This window comes from Thamnophis sirtalis, unplaced genomic scaffold, assembly GCF_051295495.1.
Source record: "Thamnophis sirtalis isolate CommonGarterSnake01/CBP01778 unplaced genomic scaffold, rThaSir2_p1.2 scaffold_4, whole genome shotgun sequence".
Taxonomy (NCBI): Eukaryota; Metazoa; Chordata; class Lepidosauria; order Squamata; family Natricidae; genus Thamnophis; species Thamnophis sirtalis.
The window spans coordinates 111543021-111567999 of NW_028261384.1; the positions used below are offsets into that span (position 1 = coordinate 111543021).

At 38.9% G+C, this 24979-nt stretch overlaps 1 protein-coding gene across 2 annotated transcripts in view; it reads right to left on the reverse strand.

Annotated features, from left to right (window-relative positions):
- The window catches only part of LOC106550458 (uncharacterized), a 33865-nt gene that overhangs the window by 4821 nt on the left and 4065 nt on the right, over positions 1-24979 (reverse strand). Inside the window, exons 3-10 of one of the 2 annotated variants that reach the window (XM_014068374.2) lie at positions 17147-17371; positions 14728-14952; positions 12309-12419; positions 10140-10373; positions 8135-8185; positions 7859-7918; positions 4825-4920; positions 1411-1644 (exon numbers count right to left, since the gene is read on the reverse strand). In XM_014068374.2, the coding sequence (XP_013923849.2) occupies positions 1411-1644; positions 4825-4920; positions 7859-7918; positions 8135-8185; positions 10140-10373; positions 12309-12419; positions 14728-14952; positions 17147-17371 (1236 nt within the window). The remainder of the gene's footprint in view (positions 1-1410; positions 1645-4824; positions 4921-7858; positions 7919-8134; positions 8186-10139; positions 10374-12308; positions 12420-14727; positions 14953-17146; positions 17372-24979) is intronic. The other variant, XM_014068375.2, reaches the window with a different exon arrangement.

The window sequence follows — 24979 nt, forward strand, 5'->3', positions numbered from 1 at the left end:
TGTACACACTTTTCCCAACACCTCCTGTATTTTTCTACACAACTTTCATGAAAGTCTTCCATTTTTTAGGCAAGTTTTGTACTCCCTATACTATCCCCTGCTTCCCATAAAAATTATCTCTAACAAAAAAGTGCCCTAATTTAACAGGTCTTTTCCAAATCTGTGCCACTTTCCCCAATCCGGTGCGAAGAGAGACCTCCGAATTAGACTGTGGCGGCTTGAAAGGTGATCTCTGTGGCCTCTGCAATTAGAAAAAGCTCCTCCGGCATGCGCGGCCGCGGTGATCGTCGGTGAGGCATCTGGCTGCAGTAAGATGCTTTTTTGGGAGGCTTGGGCTTTTTCCGGAGCGCAGCAGCAGCGAGAGGCTGGAGCACCTTTGGACAGTGCGACAGTGACGAGCGGCACTAAGAGAGCCTGAGGCGAACCTCGTAGGCTGGCCACATGGCTGTTAGCTGCTGAGGCAGCCAAATCAGAGGGAGGCAGAAGCCTCGCAAAGGCTGAAAAGCTTGAAGAGTGGAGGCCTGATAGATAGCAATTTAGGAGGAAGCCAATTTAGAAGGTTTGAAGAAATTTTGAGGATTTTTAGAGAAACTTAAAGGAAATTAGCAAAGAAAGATAGAGAGACACAGCAAATCGAAGGATCAACTGAGTCTATTTCTGGAGAGGAGCTTTGTGGGTGTGGCTTTAATACTTGTAGACCCAGTCATATTGGTTCCTGACGGAGTCATAACCATGCCTGGATGATGTCTCCATCTACTGGAGAATGGCAGGCGATTCCCTTCAGGGATGACTTGGCATTCACTTTAGCTATAACATTTTGATGTGATAAAAAAAACTGTAATAGCTTTCTGTTACCACTGGATGGAGATGGGGAAAAGTGAGAAGCAAGGAAGAGATTATTGGATTTTACAGATGGTCTTAAATTTACAATCGGCTGTTAAGCAATGTGCTCCTTAAATCAGTTGTTAAAAGACTAATTATTGACATCTGCCCAAATTTTGATCACATAACTGAGAAGGTAGTATGATGATTGAAACTTCAGGGATGAATTGTAAGTCATTTTTTTTCCAGCACCAGTTGAACTTTAAATTGTGATTAAAATAATGGTCAAAAATTAAGTACTACTCCTTAATTTATTCTTTGTTTTTATGTTCTTAAAACTCACTTTGGCACACAAAAGGTTACCTACTTATTGCATAACAATACTGTGAGCTAGCTCAAGAGAAAGTGGCTGGCCAATTTCCATGCTTGAAGGAAGATTACAGTTTAGCTCAACACCTTTATTAGACAAAACTTTTTTTTTCTTATTTTAGTTCAAATACTCTATATGTACTTTGCAAGACTCAACCCCCACATTATGGATGACAATAACCATCCTCAAAGTGATGGATCTATCAAAGGAGGCATTACCTGAGTGAGATTGAGTGACAAGAGTATTATCCCTATTAACTTGATAGGTCAATCTCAGTTGAGGCATCTTTTGCTCCAAAAATTCCACTGTGTCTTTGTAGCCCTGGGCAATGCTGAACTTCTCAAGATCAAGCCCTTCATCTGTCAGCAAAAAATCCTGCAATTTCTTAATTCTCAGGCCATTCTTATAATTGCTTAAGAGGGCAGTAACCAAATCCATGACATCACTCAGTACTGTTGAAAAGGAGGAAAAGTATATAGGCAGGCATAAAGTTCAGAAAAGCCATGGAGAACAAACTAATACATCAAACCAATCCATGAATACATTGTGATATATTCACACATAAAAAAATACTTATAAATCCCATCTTAATCAATAATTATATGCATGTGTTTGCTTGTGTTGAATTTGGTAATATTAATTCAACTAAACAGGTCATGAAATATTTTTCTGAAAAGTGCAAAACAAGGTATTATGGCCAAGAATACCAAAGCAAATTAGATTCAAAGCAACAACCCTGTTAAAAAACCAGCTTAGTAGGCCTGACAACAGATGTGCATACTATATTAAGCGATAGTGTGATTTGCTTGGTTTTAGCATCAGTATAATAAGACACAATATGACATGTGAACTAGTTCATCAAGCATATTTGAAGACCATGGTCATAACATCCTATATAAACACACATAAACCATAACCAAAGGCTCATTACTTGAAAATGAATGAATCCTATTTCTATATCCGTCTCTAAAAAACTAAACAACTAAAAAAGAATAGCATCAGGTATTTGTTCATAACAGCTTATTTATCCTTAGCTATTTATTTATTTTAGCACTGTTTGTACCTGGGCAGATTGTTCTACATTTCGGGGGAATAAGCAGTAAGGAAAAAGGCAATTTCTTTTACAAAGAATTCATGATGTATACATTTTCTAATTTGTCTTCTTCTATACAGATTCAAAAGTTATTTTTTTAAAATATCAATTCTTTAATTTTGCAAGTTTGCCAGCTTCCAGAAAAGGGTATCAAGGAATTTTAATCTAATTTCTAATTTTTATTAAGATCACTTTTAATTTACTTACTGTATTTTTCCGAGTATAAGATGCACCTTTTTTCCTCAAAAGAGGAAAATCTGGTTGCGTCTTTATACATTGAATTAAGTATTTTTTTTGCCTCCCGAAGCCCCACCCCTTCACAAAAATGGCCATGCATACCCTTATGGAAGCTTTCAGAGAACTTGGGGGGGGGCTGGGGAGGGCAGAAATGAGCAAAAAACCATTTTGGCGCCCCCCCACCCGCCCAGCAGCACTCTAAATCCTCCATAAGGCTATGCATGCAATTTTTTGACAAAAAAACGGGTCCGTTTTCATGAAAAATGGGCTGTTTTTTGCTCATTTCCCCCCCAAGCACTCTGCAAGTCCCCCCGGCTATCCATGCCTTTTTTTAAAGGTGGGGGCTTTTTCATGAAAAATGGGCCATTTATGGGAGGTTTGCAGAGTGCAAAAACTTTTTCCCCCTTTCAGAAAGCTCTTTAGTTGCAGTGTTTGATGAGAATTACATTGATCAAGTGCTGTGCCAGCAGAAACAAGTCTTAGGTGCTGCAGAGTGTCAGCAATTTCCTTGTCCAGCACATGGATAAACACACCTGGAAACATCTACCTACCTACCTACTCTCTCTCTGCCTACCTACTGTATTTCTCTCTCTCCATTTACCTACCTACCTACTCTCTCTCCTTACCTATAAACTGTATTTTTCTCTCTATCTCTTTTTATTTCTCTCTATCCCTCTACCTACCTACCTACATCCTCTCTTTCCCTACCTACCTACTGTATTTCCCTATTTCTCTATTTCTCTATCTATCCATCTATCTATCTATCTACCTACCTACCTACCTACCTACCTACCTACCTACCTACCTACCTACCTACCTACTCTCTCTCTCCTACCTACCTACAGTATTTCTCTCTCTCCCTCTCTATTCCTCTATCTACCTACTTACTTTTTTAAAAAAAATCGCCTCTTCAAAACCTTGGTGCGTCTTATACTCCCAAAAATAAGGTATTTCTATTCTGGTAAACTCCAATAGGGTTTGGTCCCTATCATGGATCCTATCATGCATTATCAATAGTAACTGATGGATAGATGATTGTGGAAGGCTGTTTGAATCAATGTTGATATTCCCGTGTTCAAGTAGGGCTGCACAGTATCCAGCTTCATGATTTTCTCATAAATTGAATTACATTAGAATATTCATATACCAATAACCAACTATACAGAAAAAAATGTGCTCAGCAAAACTACATTACATGGATGTAAGTACAGGGGGGGAAAAAACCAACAAATCACTGGGCTAAGCAGCTGCTTTACATTACTTTCAATTGTTCTGAATCAAGTAGTTAAGATCAATTTTAAAAGAAGATTAAGCAGATTTGTGAAGAGCTACCTATAAAGAGGTGCACACCAAAATAGCAATATGGCAAAATGGCAATCTGTCCCGTCTACAATGGGACAGAATTAGTAAGTGCTATGGAACAGCAGCCCAGAGAAATCTATTAGACCTTGTATTCTATATATGCAATACTTAGGCCCACTGATGCAATAAAGAAAATGATGTACTCTGGCTGATGGTAGTAATGGCTGTTGATTTGGCTTAAAATGGTGATACAGTGGACCTCAGGTGCCAACCGTAATCTGTTCCAGGACTTCGGTCGGCACCCAATTTGGTCATGACCAGAGTAACACTGACTGCGCATGCGCACATACACAAACACAATTGACGTGGCAGGGGACATCGGCGCAGCAGGGAAAATCCGTGTGGCTGTGTTTGATTGGCACCCAAATATGTGTTCATCACCTGAGTGAAACGTTTAGCGGATTTTTTGGCCACCACCCAAATTGTTCATGGTCTGAGCCGTTCGAGACCCGAGGTCCCACTGTACAACTGAAAATGGTGGAGGCTGTTTGTATGATTCAGCAAAATTCAAATTGGTGGCTTCTAGATTATGTTTTGGGACTACAACTCCCAGAGATCTCTCTGAAATATGCTAGGAGAGAATTCTGAAATTTTTACTTCCAACGCATCTTAAGATACCAGAATAAAATAAGCTGTTCTACTCTACTTGGAGAAAAAACAGATGAAGATTAAAATGAGCCTACTCTACTGTATTAACATGAAGTTCAATACAAACTTTCTTTTAAGGAAAATCATATTATAAGAAGGAATATGCACGTGACTGAACTGAGTTACCATATGCAGTAAAAATTATAGCAGCTGCCGAAAAAGATGAAGGACATAATTGATTGTCAAGAAGGCGTCTTGTAATGGTATTAAGGGTCTGTTTTCATAGAAATCCTGATCTTCTGAAGCCTGGTTCCCATTGGCCCTAACATTTCAGAATCAGATAGAAACTTACCAGGCCTCTTATCAGGTTCATCTTGGTTTGACTTGTTTGATGTCTGATCTGAGTCAGAAGAAGAGCTGGATACGCATGAAGACCATCTGAGGGGAACTGGAATATTAGAAAGGTAAAGGGGAAATGTGAGAACACTCAGAAGTCAGAGAAACAAATATGGCAAAAAAAAAAAAAAAACAACCCTCCAACCACCGATTCTCAACTACACTGGAAAACCGATCGATCATGCATCATAATAAGGGCACAGTCACAGAATGCAGATTATAGTTTATTTTTTTCAGGGAGATTTAGCTTCATGCTTGCTCACCATGATATGAAGGAAGATTTCAAAAGAGGTTTGCCTTTGACTTCTCCCTAGAGCTGAGAGCGAATGACTGATCAGTCACCCACCTTTCTACATGAGGGCCAGAATTTGGGTTTACCCATTCCTAGCCTAGCATCTTTATCCACGACAATGAATTCACTCATTTTTCTCCACACATCATTTTAATATTATAGCTTCCCTATAATAAATTACAAGAGGTTCAGGTAGATTTGGTTTTATCTTGATCATTTGAATGCTATGCCTCTCAAACATTAATGGATCAAGAGCTTCTTCAGTAGAGGGATCATATCTTCAGAAGAACATCTTGGCTCCCTTGCTTCTATATTTCAGAAACTGATAGTAATGAAGTTATAAGCTTTACTGATGCCTCCTCTCCTAACCACTGGCTGGATTTGCTTAATATATCTCTTGCCACTGACTTTTCCATTGTGACATCATTGTTGAACTTAAAGTGCTTAGATTAGCTTACTGAAATTGTACTTCATAGCTGACTTCATTATATGTATAAAGTTATGATTTATTGTAATTTGTCAATTTTACTCAAACACAAAAAGAAAAAACCTTCAATATGCTCATGATACCCAATTATATATATATATATATATATATAGTTTTATCAAACAATCTTGGAACCTCAGAATGATATAGAGGTTATTGATAGTCTGATTGTTGTTGCAAGAATGATGTGGGTTATTGGTTTTTGAATTAGGATTTTATCCTTTTGGGATATATATGTATATCCTTGTGGGATATATTATTTTTCTTAATAAATAATTACTACCTACTAAGGTATTTGCAGTTGAGACCTCATGAAAATATATATTTGCTTCTTTGTAATTTTTTCCTTTACGAAGTCAGCTAAAATTGTGCAAAAGTCAGATCGATCCCTCTCCCTTCCAATGTCCACAAGAAAAAGCTTTTCTTGCTGAACAAATACAAAGATTACACAATTACAGTGTACACTCTTATTGTTAATGAGTGTACAATCACTGTTCCATTTTGACCAGAGACTTTATTAATAAGTTAGGTTAAAAAAAAAACCATTCTTGTTATAAACCTGAAGTAATGCTAGTATATGTTCACTCACAATATCAAACTATTACATTTTACAGTTGATATAACATAGATCAATGAGTTATGCAGTAAATACATTATTGTATTTAAAGTTCCAGCAAGTGATGGAGACTATACTCCAACAATATCTCAAAACGCCACAAGTGTTTTACCATTCTGGGGCAGGATACCAAATGCCCTCTAGATCTGTTGTTATGATTCTTTGAGCATTCTTGATTCCTGGTTGACTACATGGAAAAGCCCATGCTGTTGCTTGGCAACATTTCAAAAGGGGCTTCCCAAAACTCAGTTTCTAGGACTGAGAAAATGTCACTGGCCCAAACTCACATAGCTGGCTTTCATGCCTAATGATGGTGAAGAACCACAGTCCTACTCTTGTGCCTTTAACTTCTACAGTAAATGGCTCCCTTTTGCTAGAATTAATATTCTATTATAATCTAAAGGTAACAGAAAAGGTAACATTATCTTGCATCACCCAGAAAACCCTGCAGACCTCAGGCAGATTCTCAAGCTACGGTAATATGATTTTGTAAACTGCCTTGAACAATTGGGTGAATTTGGCTATCAATACTATTTCCAAAGAGATTGATTAGGGATAAGTATGCAGGGTCCTATCTCTCTTTATTTGGCTGTATTAGGAGGAAAAATACTAGGGAACCTTATATGCTGCAAAGCGCCAAATGCAACCCTGTCTTTCTTCATGAAAATAATTGTTTCAAAACATTTCATTATTAAAAAATCACACACAACTTTCTCAAGAAATATAAAATTGGGCACAGCTGCACTCAATACTTTGTGAGCTGCAGAAGCAACAAAACCAATAAATTAGACTGGGAATGATCAAGACCATGCTAAATGGCAAGAGAATAGGGAACCATCTCACCAATTTGCCCTTCTTCATGGATCACTTTTTAATGGACATAACTGCTAGGGCAGAATGTTGCCACTTTCCTGGCAGGTACTTCAAATTCCAAGCTGGTTCAAAAAAGGTTCCTTCCACCTGGCTTAACATAGTTCTTGCTGAAAATCATTTCTACCTTCTTATGCTGTCTAGATTTGCATAAGGAAGATACGAGATGGTTTTCAGCAAGAAATCTAGACAGCATACTAAAAAGCAGAGACATCACCCTGCCAACAAAAATGCGTATAATCAAGACTGTGGTTTTTCCAGTTGCAATGTATAACTGTGAAAGTTGGATCATAAGAAAGCTGAGCATCAAAGAATTGAGGCCTTTGAACTATGGTGCTGGAGAAGACACCTGCGAGTACCTTGGACTGCAAGGTGGTCAAACTGGTCAGTCCTAGAGATCAACCCTGACTGCTCTTTATAAGGCCAGATCCTGAAGATGAAACTTGAATATTTTGGCCACTTAATGATAAGGAAGAACTCCCTGGAGAAGAGCCTAATGCTGGGAATGATTGAGGGCAAAAGAAGAATGGGATGACAGAGAATAAGGTGACTGGATGGAGTCACGGAAGCAGTAGGCGTGAGCTTAAATGGAGTCTGGGGGATGGTAGAGGACAGGAAGGCCTGGAGGAACATTATCCATGGGGTCGCGATGAGTCAGACATGACTTCACAACTAACAACAATCACCTTCCTTATATTGTATGGAGAATCAAATTAAAGGTTTACCTTTTTCAGAATTTAGTGGGTCAGCTGTTTCTACAGATTTCGGAAAAGGAATTGGCACATCTAGCAAAAGAAGGGACAAAGATAACATCATAATGCATTGGGAGAAGAAAAAGTGAACCAATCAGATAGTGATCTTTATTATTGTAAAGATCTCAAAGGTTAATTAAAAAAACAATATAGAAAATAAAAATGCTAACAATTACAGGCTAGCACAGGTCTTGCTGAAAACCATCTCTACCTTACTTATAATACAGAGGAAGCATTTTAAAGGCTTACTTGGAGCGGAGTTTGGTGGGTCAGCTGTTCCTTTGGATTTCAGAAGAGGAACTGCAGTATTTAACAAATGAGTAAAGTTAACATCGGAATGTATTAAGAGGAGAAATTTAAGCAATCAGATACTGACCTTTATTGTTGTATAGATCTAAAAGCTAGTCTTTTTTTAAAGAGCAATATGGAAAATAAACATGCTAACAATTACAGGCTAACTCTCATTAGCAGAATAAAATCCAAGAATTCATTTTCACACAGAAAGGTTATAGATAGCTGTTAAAAAAGTATAAGCACACACTATTAGCAATCTTTTCCAAAACCTATTTACATCCAGTACAGAGATGTAACAAAATAAAGGGATGGAAATGCAAGAGAAGATTGGCAGATAGGATGCGATGGATAATATTTTGGGCCACTTATACATTTTAACAACTGGAACCTCACTCTATCTTCACAATTTGAGTAAAATGGAAGACTACTTTCTCCATCCGTCTCAATGATTATTTCCTGCAGATAATGTGTACCACCAATGGCAGAATTTTCAATCATTAGAAGGGGCTTCCCCAGTCCAGTCATGTCCAACTTTGGGGACAATGTTCATCTCTGTTTCTTAGCCGAGGGAGCCCATATTTATACAAAGCTACTGTGGTACTCATATGGCCAACATGGCAATACACCGAGAAGCACAATACACTGTTACCTTCCCACCTATGTGGTATCTATCTCACTTGCATTTGCATGGTTTCAAGCTGCTAGGTTGGCAGGAGCAAATAACTGGAGCTCATCCAGTTACATGGCACTTAGGTCTTAAACCTGAGCTATCAGCTTTCCAGTTAAAATCTCAGCATTAATGGCTGAGCCATCACACCCCATTTTCCAATCGTTATGGGAATGTAATAATGCATTCTAAATAATTCAGTGAATCCCAATGCCCAGAAAAACTATGCTCTGGTGTCCCATTGCATATTTCCCAACACTTTATTTTTCTATACAATGTTCATGAAAGTCTTCCATTTTCTAAGGAGACACTATACCCTACTTCTCCCATACAAAATTCCCCCTAACAAAAGTTAGCCCCAAATTATGGGCCTTTTCCAAATTGGTGCAACTTTCCCCAATACACACTTGCTAACAAGATTGATAAATGGCAGGCAATTCCCTTCAGGGATGACTTGTCAGTCATGTAGCTATAACATTTTGAATGATAGAAAAGTGTAATAGCTTTCTTTTACCACTGGATGGAGGTGTGGGGGGAGTGGGAAGCAGGGAAGAGATTATTTCTTGGATTTTACAATTTCAATTTACAACCACAATCAGAATTCAGTCACGAAAGAATAAGCTCGTTAAATGAGACATTATGTGACCAGACTCAATTTTGTAATGTTTTTTTCCACAATTCTTAAGCGAATCAGGGTGGGTATTAAACAAATTATAGTGATACTGAATCAGATGATAGTTAAGCACATCCACAGCTTCCTTCATTGGCATAGCTTGTCGGAAGCTAGTCAGGAAGGCTGCAAATCATGATTATGTGACTGGAGGATGCTGCAACCATCACAAATGCAAGGCAGTTGTGTCTAAACTATGATCACAGAACTGAGGTGGTAGTATGATGACTGTAACTTCAAGGATGAGTTGTAAGTCACTTTTTTCAGCACGAGTTGAACTATAAATTGTGATTAAAAGAATGGTTGTAAATTAAGGACCACTTACAGTTTTATACCTTGTTTTGTTTTTTACAACTTATGTTGACACGTTACTTATTTGCGCCATAACATTTAGATGTAGCTTGGAGTCAGAGATTCCATAGTTAAAGGAAAATTACAGGTTAGATCGTAGCCAAGCATCTTTACTAGTCCATTTTTTTTCTTTTCGTAGCCCATTCCAAATCCAAATACTCTACATGAGTTGTACATGCAAGACTCACCTCCCCCCGCCCCACACACACACACATTACTGATACCAATAACCATCACCTAGGAGGAATGGATCTATTTAGGCTAGACATTACCTGAGAGAGGTTGAATGGAAACACTATACAGTCTTTTCCTTTTGTAGTTCAAAATCAGTGGAGGCATATTTTGCTCCAAAAATTTCACCATGTTTTTGTATCCCAAGGCAAAGGTGACCTTCTCAAGATCAATCCCTTCTTCTGTCAGCAGCAACTCTTTCATTTTCTTAACTCTCAGGCCAGAAATATACCTGCTTAAGAGGTCAGTGAGTGATGCCATGACTTTGTTTAGTACTGTTGAAAAGAAGAGAAAATGTATACAAACATGAAGCTCAGAAAAACCATGAAAACAAGTTAATAAATCCAACAATTCAAGACTACCACCATGGCTATATTTACACATAACAAACATAATTATGAATCCTATCTTACTCAATAAATTATATGCATGTGTTTGCTTGCGTTGAACTTTAACATTGATTCAACTAAATAAGTCATGAATTACTTTTCTGAAAAGTGCAAAGCAAGATATCATGGCCAAGAATAGCAAAGCAAATTAGATTCAAATCAAAACAACCCTAAGTTAAAACCAACTTACCAGACCTCTGATTAAATGTACATACTATATATTAAGCCATAGTATGATTTGATTGGTTTTAGCCTCAGCATAATAAGGCCTAATATAATGTATGAGCTAGTTTATCAGACATGTTTGAAGACCATGGTTAAAACAGCCCAACACACATTAACCATAGCCAATGGCTCATTGATTGAAAGGGAATAAATCTCCTTTTTCTCTCTCTACTTCTACAAAGGGAGGATTAAAGAAAAGCAACATCGGTTATTTGTTCAGAACTGCTTATTTATCCTGTGGTTTGCAATGTCTACATCCCAGTTTTAGCATTGTTTGTACCTGGACAGAGTGCTCTACACTTTGGGAAAATAAGCAGTAAGGAGAAAGACAAATTCTTTTACAAAGAATTCATGATGTATAAATTTTCTAATCTTTCTTATTTCTGAATCATTCAACAGCTATTTTTAAAATATATCAATCCTTCAATTTTACAGGTTTACCAAGCAATTATTCTTTAATTTCTAAGTTTTATTAAGATCACTTTTAATCTACTTATGTATTTCCATTCTGGTATCCTCCAAAACTGTTTGATTCCCTATCATGGATCCTATCATGCATTATCAATAGTAATATTAGAGTTTTTAGATTAATAATAAAATGTGTAGATGATTGTGGAAGGCTGTTTGAATCAATGTTGTCCTTACCATTTTCAAGCACAGCTGCACAGGTTTTCCACCTTCATACTTTCTCATAAAATGAACTATCTTAGAATATTAATGTAAAAATAACCACATCCAAACTAATAAAAAATGAGTTATTAGTTTGGATGTGGTTATTTTTACATTAATATTCAGCAAAAGTGAGACACGCTGAGGAAGGTATAGAAGAAGAAAAAGTTGGGCTGGACAGGAGATTTTCAATTTCACAATAAATTGTTCTGAACGAAGGATCATTTTAAAAGGTTAGGCATTTGAAAAAATTAAGAGTAAAGTTGCACATCAAAATTACAATCTTTAGGCTCTAGAATTGGACAGAACTAGTAATCGAGGTGAAATAACAGAAAGAAAAGTCTATTGTATGGAATAATCAGGCCTATTGTTCTATTGCAATGAAGAAAATAGTGAACTATGGTTGATAATGATAGCTGTTGGTATGGTGATATTGCTGAAGATGGTCATGGCTGTTGATATGATCTAGCAAAATTCAAATTAGTGGCTTCTAAATATGTTTTGGGAGTACAACTCCCAGAAATCTCTCTGAAATATGCTAGAAGAGAATTCTGAAAATCTAATCCAAAACACTTTAGCATATCAGAGTACAAAAAGTTGTTCTACTCCACCTGGAGAAAAACAGATATAGGGTTACATGAGGCTATTCTGGCCTATAAACCTGGAGTTCTACACAAACTTTTAAGTAAATCATACATGTTATAAGAAGGAATATGCACATGATTGAACTGAGAGTACCATATTCAGTAACAATTATAGCAGGTGCAGAAAAAGATGAAGAAGGATCGACTTGATTGTCAAGCGGGCTTGATCCCTAATGGTGTTAATGATCTGATTTCATATAAATATACCACTTGGTCTAACATTTCCTGACCCTCTAAACCTGGTTCCCATTGTTCCCAAAATTTCAGAATAAAACAAACTTACGAGCCTTCTTTTCAGATTCATCTTGGATTGAACTGTTTGAGATGCAAATAGGCTGATCTGAGCCAGAAGAGGAAAAAGGGCTGGATCCGTATGAAGAGCAGCTAAAGGAAGCTGGAATAATAGAAATTTGGGAGGGGGGGGATTTGAAAACATTCAGAAGTCAGAGTAACAAATCTGACCAAAAAAAAAAAAACACCTTCCAGATGCAGGTTCTCAGCCACAGTAGTTGGTAGATAGGATGAGATGAATAAAGTGTTGGAGTATTTACTTAGTTCAACAACTGAAATCTTACTCCATCTTCACAGTTTGGCCTTCCACAATATGGAAGACCATTTTCTCCATCCTTTTCAACTATTCCTCCCTCTAGATAAATGTAAACCACCAATGGGAAAAACTTCCAATCATTAAAAAAGGTAAACATTTTCCCTGTCCAGTCATGTCTGACTCTAGGGGGCAGTGCTCATTCTTAGCAGACGGAGCTAGTAGTTGTTTGAAGACACTTTCGTAGTCATGTAGCCAGCATGACTATACACCAAGGTGCACAAAACACTGTTGCCTTCCCATTGAATTGGTACCTATTTACCCTCTCGCATTTACATGGTTTCAAACTGCTAGGTTGACAGGAGCTGCAGCAAATAAAGGGAGCTCATTCTGTCACGTGATGCTCGGGTCTCAAACCCGAGCAGCCAAGCTTTCCAGCTGACAAGTTCAGCACCATCGTATCCCACTTTGCAATCATTATGGGAATTTGATAACACATTCAGACTAATTTTTCAGTGAATCCTAAACCCAGAAAATCCACGGTGTGGTGTCATATGATCACATTTTGTACACATTTTCCCCAGAAGCCAGCCAGGAATCATGATTATGTGACTCCAGGATGCTGCAACCATCACAAACACGAAACAGTAAATAAATACCCAAATTCTGATGACATAACTGAAAGTTGTATGATGGTTGTAATTTCTAGGATCCTTGTAAGCCACTTCTAGAGGGACTATATCTTCAGAACATGTTGGCTCCCTTGTTTCTATACTTCAGAAACTGATACTAATGAAGTTATAAGCTTTACTGATGCCTCCTTTCTTAACCGCTGGCTAGATTTGCTTAATACAGGGGTAGTCAACCTTTTTATACCTACCACCCATTTTTGTATCTCTGTTAGTGTAAAATTTTCTAATTGCCCACCAGTTCCATAGTAATGGTGATTTATAAAATAGGGAAGTAACTTTACTTTACAAAATTTATAAAGCAGAGTTACAGCAAATCCCTACCACCCACCATGAAAGCTGGAACACCTACTAGTGGGCAGTAGGGACCAGGTAGACTACCAGTGGCTTAATATCTCTTGCCACTACTGTCTTTTCCATTGTGACATCATTGTGAGTCCTGGTGAACTTTAAAGTGCTTGGATTAGCTCACTGAAATTGTACTTCACAATTGACTTCAGTAAAGACTATGTATAAAGCTATGACTCTTATTGTTTCTAATTTGACGACTTTATTCAAACTTGAAAAGGAGAAAAAAAAACCTTCAATTTGCTCATTACACCCAGCTATATACTGGGGCTTATGTTCTGTTTTTTCTACGTGAAGAATTTATACCTTATTCTACATTCTGAATAATGTGGCTATACTTCCACAAGCACATGTAGGGCAGGTGAGTACTCAAAGCATTCACTGATTCTACTGGGAGCCGTCATTGGTAATTAATTAGCAGAAAACTGAGTGGTTGTTTTTGCCAAGAAATCCAAAAAAATTAATAAGGAACCAAAGAGAATGAAATGGATATTAAAAACTTTAGGTATTTGAGTATAGTATTCCAGTCTCCCAGTAACTGAAATATGTACACTGATTATATTGTTTCACAAGTATAAAGGAATACAGCAGCTACTATGATTTTTTTTTTGACATTACAACAAACCATTTTTTTCTCCTTTTGGAATGCACATAGGCTAAAATTATATTTAGAAAAAAGGTCGTCCAAAATTTCCATTGATAAACAAGTCAGTTGATAAGTGAGTTTTGCCTCATTTTACGACATAGCAGTTCCACCAGTCCCCGGTTACCATCACTAAGCAAGGTCCATGCAGATTTGTTAAGCAAGAACTTCATGTGACCAAGACATCCCACTTCCTGTAGACTTCCCCATTGACGTGGCTTGTGGGAAACTTACAAGAAAGTCACAAATTATGATCAAATGATCGCAGATTCTGCAACAATTGGAAATTTGGGCATGTTTCTGAGATGATTGCAATAATTGCAGAAGTTTCACTTTATTGGTGGTTCACATCCCTCTTTTATTGCTGTTTCTTGCCCAAACTATATTGCTCAGCATAAGCATGCTCTTTTAAATGCCACAAAGCCACTCCATATTTATTTATCCAAACATCTGTTTGCCCATCCGTTACATTTCTCACCTGACTTAAGTCGAACCGTACAATTCCTGTTCGAATTCCTCTTTACTACCAGCTCAGGAATCTCCTGGAGGCAGGAAACTATGTCGTTATAGCCAACCAGAAAGCAAAATACATACAGGTCATATCCACATTTCTTCTTCACTGCCTCTTTTAACTTCGACAACTTCAAGCCATCGGGATATAATTTCAAGATGCTACAAATTGGCACTGATGCAACTGTTAAATCTGCAAGTGAAGATAATGACTTCAATCTCCATGTTATGTAATTAATAGTCTTGCTATAAATGAATTAATGCTGCAGGAGTAAACCTAGAAGCTCCTAGAAGTCTCCAAAAATTGCAAATTGTAATTTCAACTTCACAGGATGAAATAATTCAGCATGGAACTTGAGAACCGCCACCTTAACTATACTTAAAATTGATGAAAATTCATGAAGTCAAATGAAATTTTGCTCCTAGCTTTATTCAGTATATTTTTAAGGAGATGGCACTTTGCTCAATAACCAAAAGGCCAAAGGCAGCTTCTGGAGTCAAAAGAGGTGTCACTTTTCCAGCCACCTTAAATTCAAGGATGTGGATTAGAAAAGGTTTTGAAGGAATACTCAGAGAATCAACTGCTGGGTAGGAACTAATTTCATCAACATAGAGATACAGTATATTCATACATTCCTCAAAACCTCTAATTGTTTAAGGGCAAGGATGATTTTTAGCCTTGTGTTTCCTGCAGAAATTTGTATAAGAGAAACAAAGAAGAAATTCACAATCAACCTAAAATTATGAAAACATTCCGTTCCCATCTCCTTGTGATATGTTTATAAGATTAGAGAAAATCAACTATGCCAAGGCCATGCGGTTATGTTCCCTGTAAGATAGACCCCGTTGACCATTCAGAAATTATTTCTATATAATAATAGCAAACCCCTTTTTTCCAGAATAAGGCTAGTTTCTAAAAGAGAAAAACTGAGCATTAAGATAGCAGGTTTTTAAAAAAGAGGATAAGGGTGAATGTTCTGCTCTATTACTTCTACTGAGATTGTAATTATTGCAACAAAAGAGAAATGCTCACTTATCAATAAATTTAGGTATGCATTACTAAACAGGATTTCTATTCTTTCAGAATAAAATATAACATTCTACTAGGAATATTGTATATATATATTTTTTTTGAGAAACAGGTTGTCTTCTTGCTCCAAAATATTTTTAACCATGACAAATCATGTCAGGGAGGTAGAAAGAACTGTCATGAGGGTCCTTGGTGCTTTTTGACCTTGGGAAATGGAAGGTCTGCAAGAAAACAACTGAATTAAGTATTATCAATGCTTTCCTTTAGTAGAACTTTCATGGCTTCTGATAAGTATTCCCTGCTATGGCAACTGCATCAGTCACAGTAGATAACTAAAGAAATAATAAGACTGGTGTTTTCCAATATGGGAGTTTCCAAATATATTCATTCCAAATTCCCCACTACCACTACCAGAATGGCCACATTAAGTTCCCTAAGGATGTACAATATGCTCCATGCACAAACAGTTCTGAGCACAGAACAGATACTTTCACGTAGTCTGTATCAGTCCAAACATTTGAGTTCTGGAAAGAGATTGTTGTTGCCCAAGGGTAGGGTCAAGGATAATAAATACCAAGGAGCTTGACAGCATGGACAGGCAGAAATTAAAAGGAAAGGGGGGAAAAGAAAGCAATAGCAAGATAGTCTGTCCTGTAATTGAGGGTATCATTGATGGCTTATGAAGATGCAGACAAAAAAAAGCATTGGCATGATTAGGGAAGTAAGCTGACTGGTTGGTATGTACGATGCCTGAACCAAGAATACCGGCAATTGTTGAAAAAGTGTTGTAGGGAAAGAAAGTGTCATGGAAAGGAAGAAGAACACATCCTAGCCTTGCCCTATTCACCCCATGAAAACCCTCTAGACTTTCTCTTCTCCCATAACCTGGAAAACCAAAATGTTCTGATTTCAATTTTGCTGAGTCCGAATCTACTTGGAATATATAGTAGAAACTCAGATATAATGGATTTCATGCTTTTTTTTAAAAAAAAAAGTTGCTTTTGTTGTGATGGCCCAAGATAAATAAATGCTCTAATTTGAATTAGCCAATTCCATAAGATGACAACTGGGCTAAATCCTTTTTAAAAAAAAGTATGGGAATTTGTTTCTAATTTTAAGCAAGTAGACATAGGCATTAAAAGAAAACTATGCATGTTTTTTGGAAACATCTGTTTGGATGATGTGTGGAAAATGGTGAATTTGATAAGAGTTTTTATCTACCAGCAGAGTTTAATCTTTCTATACAATGTATGCAGAGCCATTTCTGATTATTATTACATTAATTATGGAATCAACTTTTATTTATATTTTTATTTATATTATTTAGTAAAATAAAATTGAGATTGTATGATTCTACCTTTAGAAAGTTGGACAACACATTTGTTGTCTCGATGTCTGATGATTAGATTAGGTACGTGGTCAACCAAAAAGGTTATAGCATCCTTATAGCCTTTGGCAATGCTGAATGTCTGTAGATCAACTCCAATTGTGGAAAGCAAGAGTGTCTTCATTTTATCAAACTTCAAACCTGACTGATATTCTATTAGGAGATTAGTAACTGTAGCTAAGACTTCAGCCAGATCTACCAAAAATGCAAATCAGTGATCAAAAAACAATCCACATCTCAATATAGTATTTTATAATGATATTATAAATTATCTTAGTCTGAAACTGTCTTTTCCCTCCCTGTGGTTCTATGTCAGTCTGCCACTTACTTGGTCATACTTATATATACATTCTATCTAAAGAAATTTGAAATCTCAATAATCAATTATCAAATATATATTAATTAGAATGTAAACTGGAATAACAAACAGAGATGAAAACCAAGAAATATTTCTTGGTAATCTATTGTAATTTGAAAAACTAACTCTTATCATCTAAAAGTGCTGAGAAGTATGCTAGCATTCTGCATTCCGTAATTTGCATCAGTTACATGGGTTCAAATAAATGTAATTTTGTAATATGAATTATCTTTGGATGGACAAATATTTCATTTAGATGATTAGATGCGAGGGAATTGCAGAAGACTGGATAAAAGGTGAAAATACACTTTTATGAAGTCATTCGTTTCAATGTGCTATCTGACTTGCAGAGACCAGGCAATATGCACAGTGAATACCATATTTTTCGGTGTATAAGATGCACCTTCACCGCCTCCCTCCGCCCCCCAAAAAAGATGGGTGGCAATGTCTGTGGATTTTATACAACGAATGTTGCCGAAGCCCCACCCACCCTTCAGCCTCGGCCCCCAGCAATTCATCTCCTTGCAGCAAACAGCCTGGTCAGCTTCAGCACAGTCTGATTAAGCACTGATTGGCAGTTGGGTCGGCCTCCCAGAATACCGCCAATCAACTGTTCTAGGCTGCAGGGATTGCAACTGCCCGTCACCATACGCTCCAGTTTTGGCCACTGTGCACCACATTTTCTGCTTCTGCACATTCTATTTTTGGCCTGTTCCAGGCAGGGGACTGGATGGTGGCAGCAGCAAATCCCCACTGGAATGGGCCAAAAAAAGGGGTGCATGGAGGCAGCGATATGCAGCATGGCGATGGGCAATCCCTGCAGCATGGAACAGCTGATAAGCAGTATTCCGGGAGGCAGATCCAATCGCCAATCAGCTAATTGCGCTAAATCTGTGCTGAAGCTGACCAAGCTATTTACTGTTTGCTGCAAGGAGGTAAACTGCTGGGAGACAGAGGCAGATTTCCTCCCCCCCTTGTTTTCTTTCCCAAAAGCTAGGTGTGTCATATACTTCGGAACATCTTATAGTCCAAAAAATATGGTAAATGAATGGAGCACTGAGCAACTTGTGATAGCTTCAATTAAATTGCATAGCTGTTAATCATAAGACCAAGCAAAATTTAACTCTCAGCCATCTTGCAATACAGCTAGGCTGAGTTACAACCATAATAGAGTCTACCCATTATGATTGCAAATTATGGTTGTTAAGCAAGACCACAATGACCTCGCTTAACAAACATCACCCCTCTTCTTCCTGATGAGGATGTTAAATGACCACTTGAGTTATTAAGCAGAGCACTGGATGCCTCAAGGATAAGGGGAAACAGAAGCTATCGGCATGCACAGGGTTGTTACAGCTTACAGGCAAAGATCTCCTACCCAGCACTTAGTCATATAAGACAATGTAAAGTGACCCAGAGACTGGCAGGATTCAGCCTGCTCATTAGCCAGCTACAGGGCCCAGCAGCACTACTTGAAGGTGCTGGTTGTTGCCTTTAAAACTTTTTATGGCATGGGACCAGTTATCTCAGGGATCATCTCTTGCTGGTTACATCTACCTGACCCACTAGAGTGGGGAGGCAAGGAATGTTGTGGATCCCTTCCTTTAAAGAGATACATCTGGCGGGCAATATTCCCTCTAATTTTTTTTCAGTGTGAGCAGAAAAGTATAGTGTTTGTGAGGCATATTTTTATGCCTGAGCACCTAAATTTTTTTCACAGATGTCACCTAAGACAACAACGAAATCAGTATTATTTGAAACTCAGTTATGTTTATTCAAGGTACCCGCTTAATTAAAAGTGTATTACTTAACAACGCTCCTGCTTAGCAACCAATATGTTGGCTCAGAAAGTCTGGCATTTGAAACACGGAAGTCTTAAAGCTGTTGTTACAAGATCCTTGCACCCATAACCCTTTAGGAAAAGAAAAACCAGGGGTCTTCAAACACCACAGCTTTAAGACTTGTGAACTTCAACTCCCAGAATTCCTCCTCCAGTCATGTTGGGGCGACGTCATCTGCGTGGATCTGCTCCATCTTCGGTTTTTTCACTAGGGGCAGGGCTACCACTGAAAATGCCGACGAGCACCCACCACCACCAGAATAACTGCTGCTGCCTCCTCCTCCTCCTCCAACAGCACCACATTTGCTGCGGCTGAGGTGAAGCCGCCAAAGCTCCTGCTGGCACCCACACCCGTGGTCTGTATATCTAAATAAGATCATAGATATCACCCCTTTTTGGCTATAAAGGGGCAGGGAGTAGCTCTGTGGTTAGGGTCTATTCGTAATTCACAGCCTTTTTCTTTTTTTTGGCTGTGGACAGAGATTAGATCCAGCGTAAGCAGAGCCTTTATCTCCAGCCAGTTCTTCTCAGCTGTTTTTTTTTTTGCAGCCCTAGACAGGCGACCCCCCCCCAGGACAAAGCAAAGTTGTTTGAAGCTAGGATTAATACGGGCGGGTCCCACCCCTGTGAGATTTATGCTTTTATTACTATCGTAAACACCGGCCTCATTTGTCCTAGAGCTTCTTTGTTTAAACGGACTTCAAAATGGCGATTTCTCTCCGTTGGTGACTGATAGGGGATGTACTTAGCCGGCTTTACCTTCCTGCAGACCGCTCCTTAACAAAATAATTTTTTTTTTTTTTTGGAAACAGAGGGGAGCGAGAGCGCAGTTTATTTGTTTATTTATAATGGCACCCAGGTCAAAATCGAAGCGTCTCTCTATGAATGTGCCTAAAGAATCTACGAATGAATTTAAAGAATCTACTATGGAATCGCAGCCCTTGTCTCCTACGCCCTCTACTGGAGAATTCCTAACACAGGAATTTTTCTTTCAAATGTTTAATGATTTTAAACAAGAAATTAAAGAATTTGTATTGGAGTTATATGGTAATTTAAAGTCTAAAATTGCCCAAATGAAGGCGAATACGTTTGTAGCCGTGTCTGCCCTGTCAGATTATACCGCTGAAATGGAGAATAAATTGGAAAGCTTGGAGGAGGCTAATTCTAATTTGACTACTAATATCCAAACATTACAACAAAAAATTAGAGATACTCAAGAACAGCTCGTTATGATAAATTTTAACAAGAAGGCATTTGCAATAAGAGTCAGAGGATTCCGCGAAAAGGAACGAGAGAATCTGAAACAGACCTTTGTTAAAGCCTTCAGCCATGCGGTGGGAAGCCCGGGACTTAATTTTGATTGGCAGATTCGGAAAATCTATCGCCAGAATTCGTTGGTAGCGGAACAGCGACAGCTCCCGAGGGACATAATTATATTTCTCCACAAAAGAATCCAGAAATGCGATTATGCAAAAGTTTTACAATAAAAGCCTGCGAGTTGATGGCCAGGATTTGATTGTCTTCAAAGAAATCCCATCCCAGATATTAAAAGCAAGAAGAGACTATACTTTCTTAACTAAAGAGCTTAGAAATCATCAGATTCAATATAAATGGGAGGCCCCAGCCGGCATTACGGTCACATTTGAGAATCAAAGATTTCGTCTCAATTCTGTTTCGGAGGCTCAAGATTTCTACTACAAGACTTTGAAGGCGGGACTTCCTGATTCACTTGGAAAAGAGGAAAGACAAGCCGAAGGAGAAGGCAAGCAGCAAACCACGTGGCTGCAAGATGGAGGAGGTAGCTCACCCTCCCTCGGAGAAGCAGAAAAGCGGAGATCGAGGATTTAGACATTTTAAAATATTCGTCAAAGTTGTGGATTGAATGGGGGTTTGCGACCTCTCTCCGGTAGAAAAAGCGGAATCGGATATTGGTGGGGTGATGTTGAATGTATATTTGTAAAATGCATGCAGAATGATTTACGCTGTTTAAATCCTGTTAGAGGGGAAAGTTTGATGAGATTATTTCAAAATAGAAGGTAAACTGATTCTTGTTGAAAGCATTATTTGAATATGTGGAATGATCCATGCTATTTAATTTTTTATTAGAAGGGAAAGCTTGGTGAAATTATTTTGAGCTAGATTGTAAACTAATGTCTGTATAAATTTGATAGTGGTAAATATCGGAGAAGCAAGGGATGAGGGTGGAATGCATGCGGAATGATTTGCATTGTTTGGATCCTATTAGAAGGGAAAGCTGGATGGGATCATTTTAAGATAGAATGCAAACTGATTTTTGTGTAAAGTAATATTTGATCCACGCTGCTTAAATTTTACTAGAAGGGAAAGTTCGGTGAGATTATCTTGAGCTAGATTGTAAATTGATGTCTGCACAAATTTGTATAAATTTTGACTCTTGTGTGAATTACTGTTTGAAAATAAGGTTAAGAGAGATTATTTGGAGGGACTATGGGAAATAGTGGTAAATATTAGAGAAGCAAGGGACGAGGGTAAAATGCACGCGGAATGATTTACGCTGTTTAAATTCTATTAGAAGGGAAAGTTGGATGAGACTATTCTTCTGTAAAGTAATATTTGAATATGTGGAATGATCCATGCTGCTTAAATTTTACTAGAAGGGAAAGTTTGGGAGATTATTTTGAGTTAGATTGTATATTGATGTCTACATAAATTTGTATAAATGTTTATCTGAATATAAGAGGAACTGGAGAATCTACAGGAGGTTGGGGTAAATAACAAAGAAGCAAGAGACGAGAATAAAATACATATAGGATGACTTACACTATTTAAACATAAATAAAGATGGGGGGCTGAGCTTAATACAAAGAGTTTTTTTTCTCTTTTTTTTCTTTTTTTTCTTTCTTTTCTTTTCCTTTTTATAATTTGTATTTTCTATCTATCTATTCTTTTTTATATATTACTTTTATTTTTAATTTATACGATCATAAGATACTTTAGAAGGGGTTTGACAGAGGGCAGTGCCAGGTGTGGGCCCCGGGAAGTCGGGGGGATTAGGGATGGGGATTTATGGGGGGTGGGTGGGTGGGTGTTAATATAGTTTCAATAAGAAGAAGAATGCACTTGTATACGGTTGTTCTTTCTTTTTTTTTCTTTTTTTTCTTTCTTTATAATTTTCTTCCTTGGTTTATTTTTTTTCTTTTTTATCATATTATATTAATAAATAATAGTTGAATAAAGGAATACACCAAGGGGAGAGGTAGAGGGAAAGAAGAGGGAGGAGTAAGGAAGGAGTAAGGGGAATGTAAGGAGGGTGTAAGGGGAATGCTAGGAGGAAGGGGAGAAAGGAAGGTTTGAGGGGAAAGGGAAGTAGGAGGGGAGTGTTAGAGGGAGGAAAGGAAAGTTGGAGGGGGAAGATGGGGTGTATGGAGGATGGAAGTGTCAGGTGGGGTTGTGAAGGATGATGAGTTGTGTTTTCTTTTTATTTTATTTTAATTCTTTTTTTATAGCAAATATCCAGTATATAAGTGACTGTAAAATGGAATGTGAAAATGAATAAAATATTTATCAAAAAAGAAAAAAAAAGAAAAGCCATGAGGCCTTTTTTTCCCTGCTCCCGCCCCCTCCGCCGCCTTCCTACTGGCTCCCGTGGCCTCATGGCTCCTCAAAAGCTTGGTGGAAGAGGAGGGTGGAGGGATAACACGGGGCCCAGCTAAGGTGCTCCGCGTGGAGGGGGAAGCACCACTGCCACGGGCGGGGGTGCAGGCTGGAACTTTGGCGGCTTCACCTCAGCCGCATCGGGCGGCAAATCCAGTAGTTCTGGAGGAGGAGGAGGAGGTGGCAGCAGATATTCCGGTGGCGGCGGGAGCTTTGGGGGTTCACTTCAGCCGCAGCGCCGAGTGCAAGTGGCTAGGATTGGCTGCCCACAAAGGAACTCCCCAGGCTTGCTTTGCTGAACACGGGGCGACTGACACTAGTTTGAGAGGCTGGCGCCAACTACCATCAGTCACTCTGTGCTCATCAAAACAAGTCTGGGGAAGTCATTTGTGGGCAGCCAGTTCTAGCCACCTGCAAAGGACTTCCCCGCATTTGCTTTGCTGAACATTGGGCGACTGATAATGAGCGCCGCAGCCGGCGCCTAGCAGGTCCTAGGAGACCGGCTGTGCCGCGTAAGCTCCTGCCGCCGTCCCCGTGCCAACCCTAGATTTTCTGAAGCCTCTCAGCTTCCGGAGCCTGTGACAGAAATCATTGTGTGGCAGTTAGAAACTGCAGCACAGTGTTTTCTTACCACGTGCGCAACCGTGCATCTGCGCACCTTAAGGAAACAGTGCTGGTGGGACCCAGAAGAAGGGCCTTGTTCTTGGTAGGTTCCTCCCGCTGGAAATTAGATTGGCTCCCATCTAACACTCATTTGAAAGGCCCTGAATATGTAGTTCTGCCAGCAGGCCTGGGGAACCCATTAAATGGCTGGCATGAATGTGTGTCATATTGTCACTGGGGTGAGAGGTTCTTATTTCATTATGGTGGGAGGGTATTTTATTATTTTTTTCTTTTATATTGTTTTTATTTCCTGAAAGCCGCCGAGTTGCTCTGAGAGAGTAAGCAGCAATAAATTTTCAAAATAAAATAAAACGTACTTTTCCTCCCCCCCCCCCCCACTCACCAATGTGTCAATGTGAGATTTAAGCTTTCCTACAGAGGCTGCCTCATGGCAACCCCTTGCTATTCTGCAGGCTATATTATACTCGTGATCCTCTAGGGGGCTCTGCTTTTTAAGGAGTTTCCACAAACAGATAGAGCCTAGAATGAGGTGGTCTCTTTAGAAAAACTATGATCGCATTGGCCAGGACACTTCTCTGCAAAAAACAGAAAGGCAAGTTGGATGCTGCTGGGCCCTGGAGCTAACCAAAGAGACCTGAAAGTTCCTGTGTGGGACAACCTGTAACAGTCCTCTGTGTGCCAGTAGTCTTCTACTGGCTTTAGGATCCCTTAGGCCTCTGATGGCGAACCTATGGCATGCATGCCAGAGGTGGCACACAGAGCCCCCTCTGGGTGTGTGTGCCATCACCAGCTCTTCTTCTGATTTCCGGCACATGCATGAATGCTGGCCAGCTGGTCTTTGCACTGCCTGGTGTGCATGCATGTGCCGGAAACCCAAAGGCCAGCTGGCCAGTGCGTGCATGTGCACCAGCTAGCTGGTCTTTGGGTTTCCAGCACACATTCCAGTTTGGGCACTCGGTGCCCAAAATGTTCGCCATCACTGCCTTAGGCGGCTGGGTTTAAAGCAGGCTTCAGCTGTGGGGGCATGTATTGGCATGAGTGGGGCAGATAGGTAGAGGGCCACTGTAACATCCCTGCAGTTACTTGTAAGGGTGAACAAACACAGGGCTACTGAGACCATCATAATTTTGAAACTGAGTCATAAATTAGAGTCTGTTGTAATTTGAATCAGTCACTTTTGCGGGGGGGGGGGGGAGAGACATCTATATCTACATTGGAAGGATAGAGTTTAAGAATGGGCAGCACACAAATAAAGCAAATAAATAAATGAAGTTTCAGATAGCCAAATATAATGCCCAATATAATGAGGCAACTGCTACAGCTGTACTGGGCTGCCATTTTCCCCATT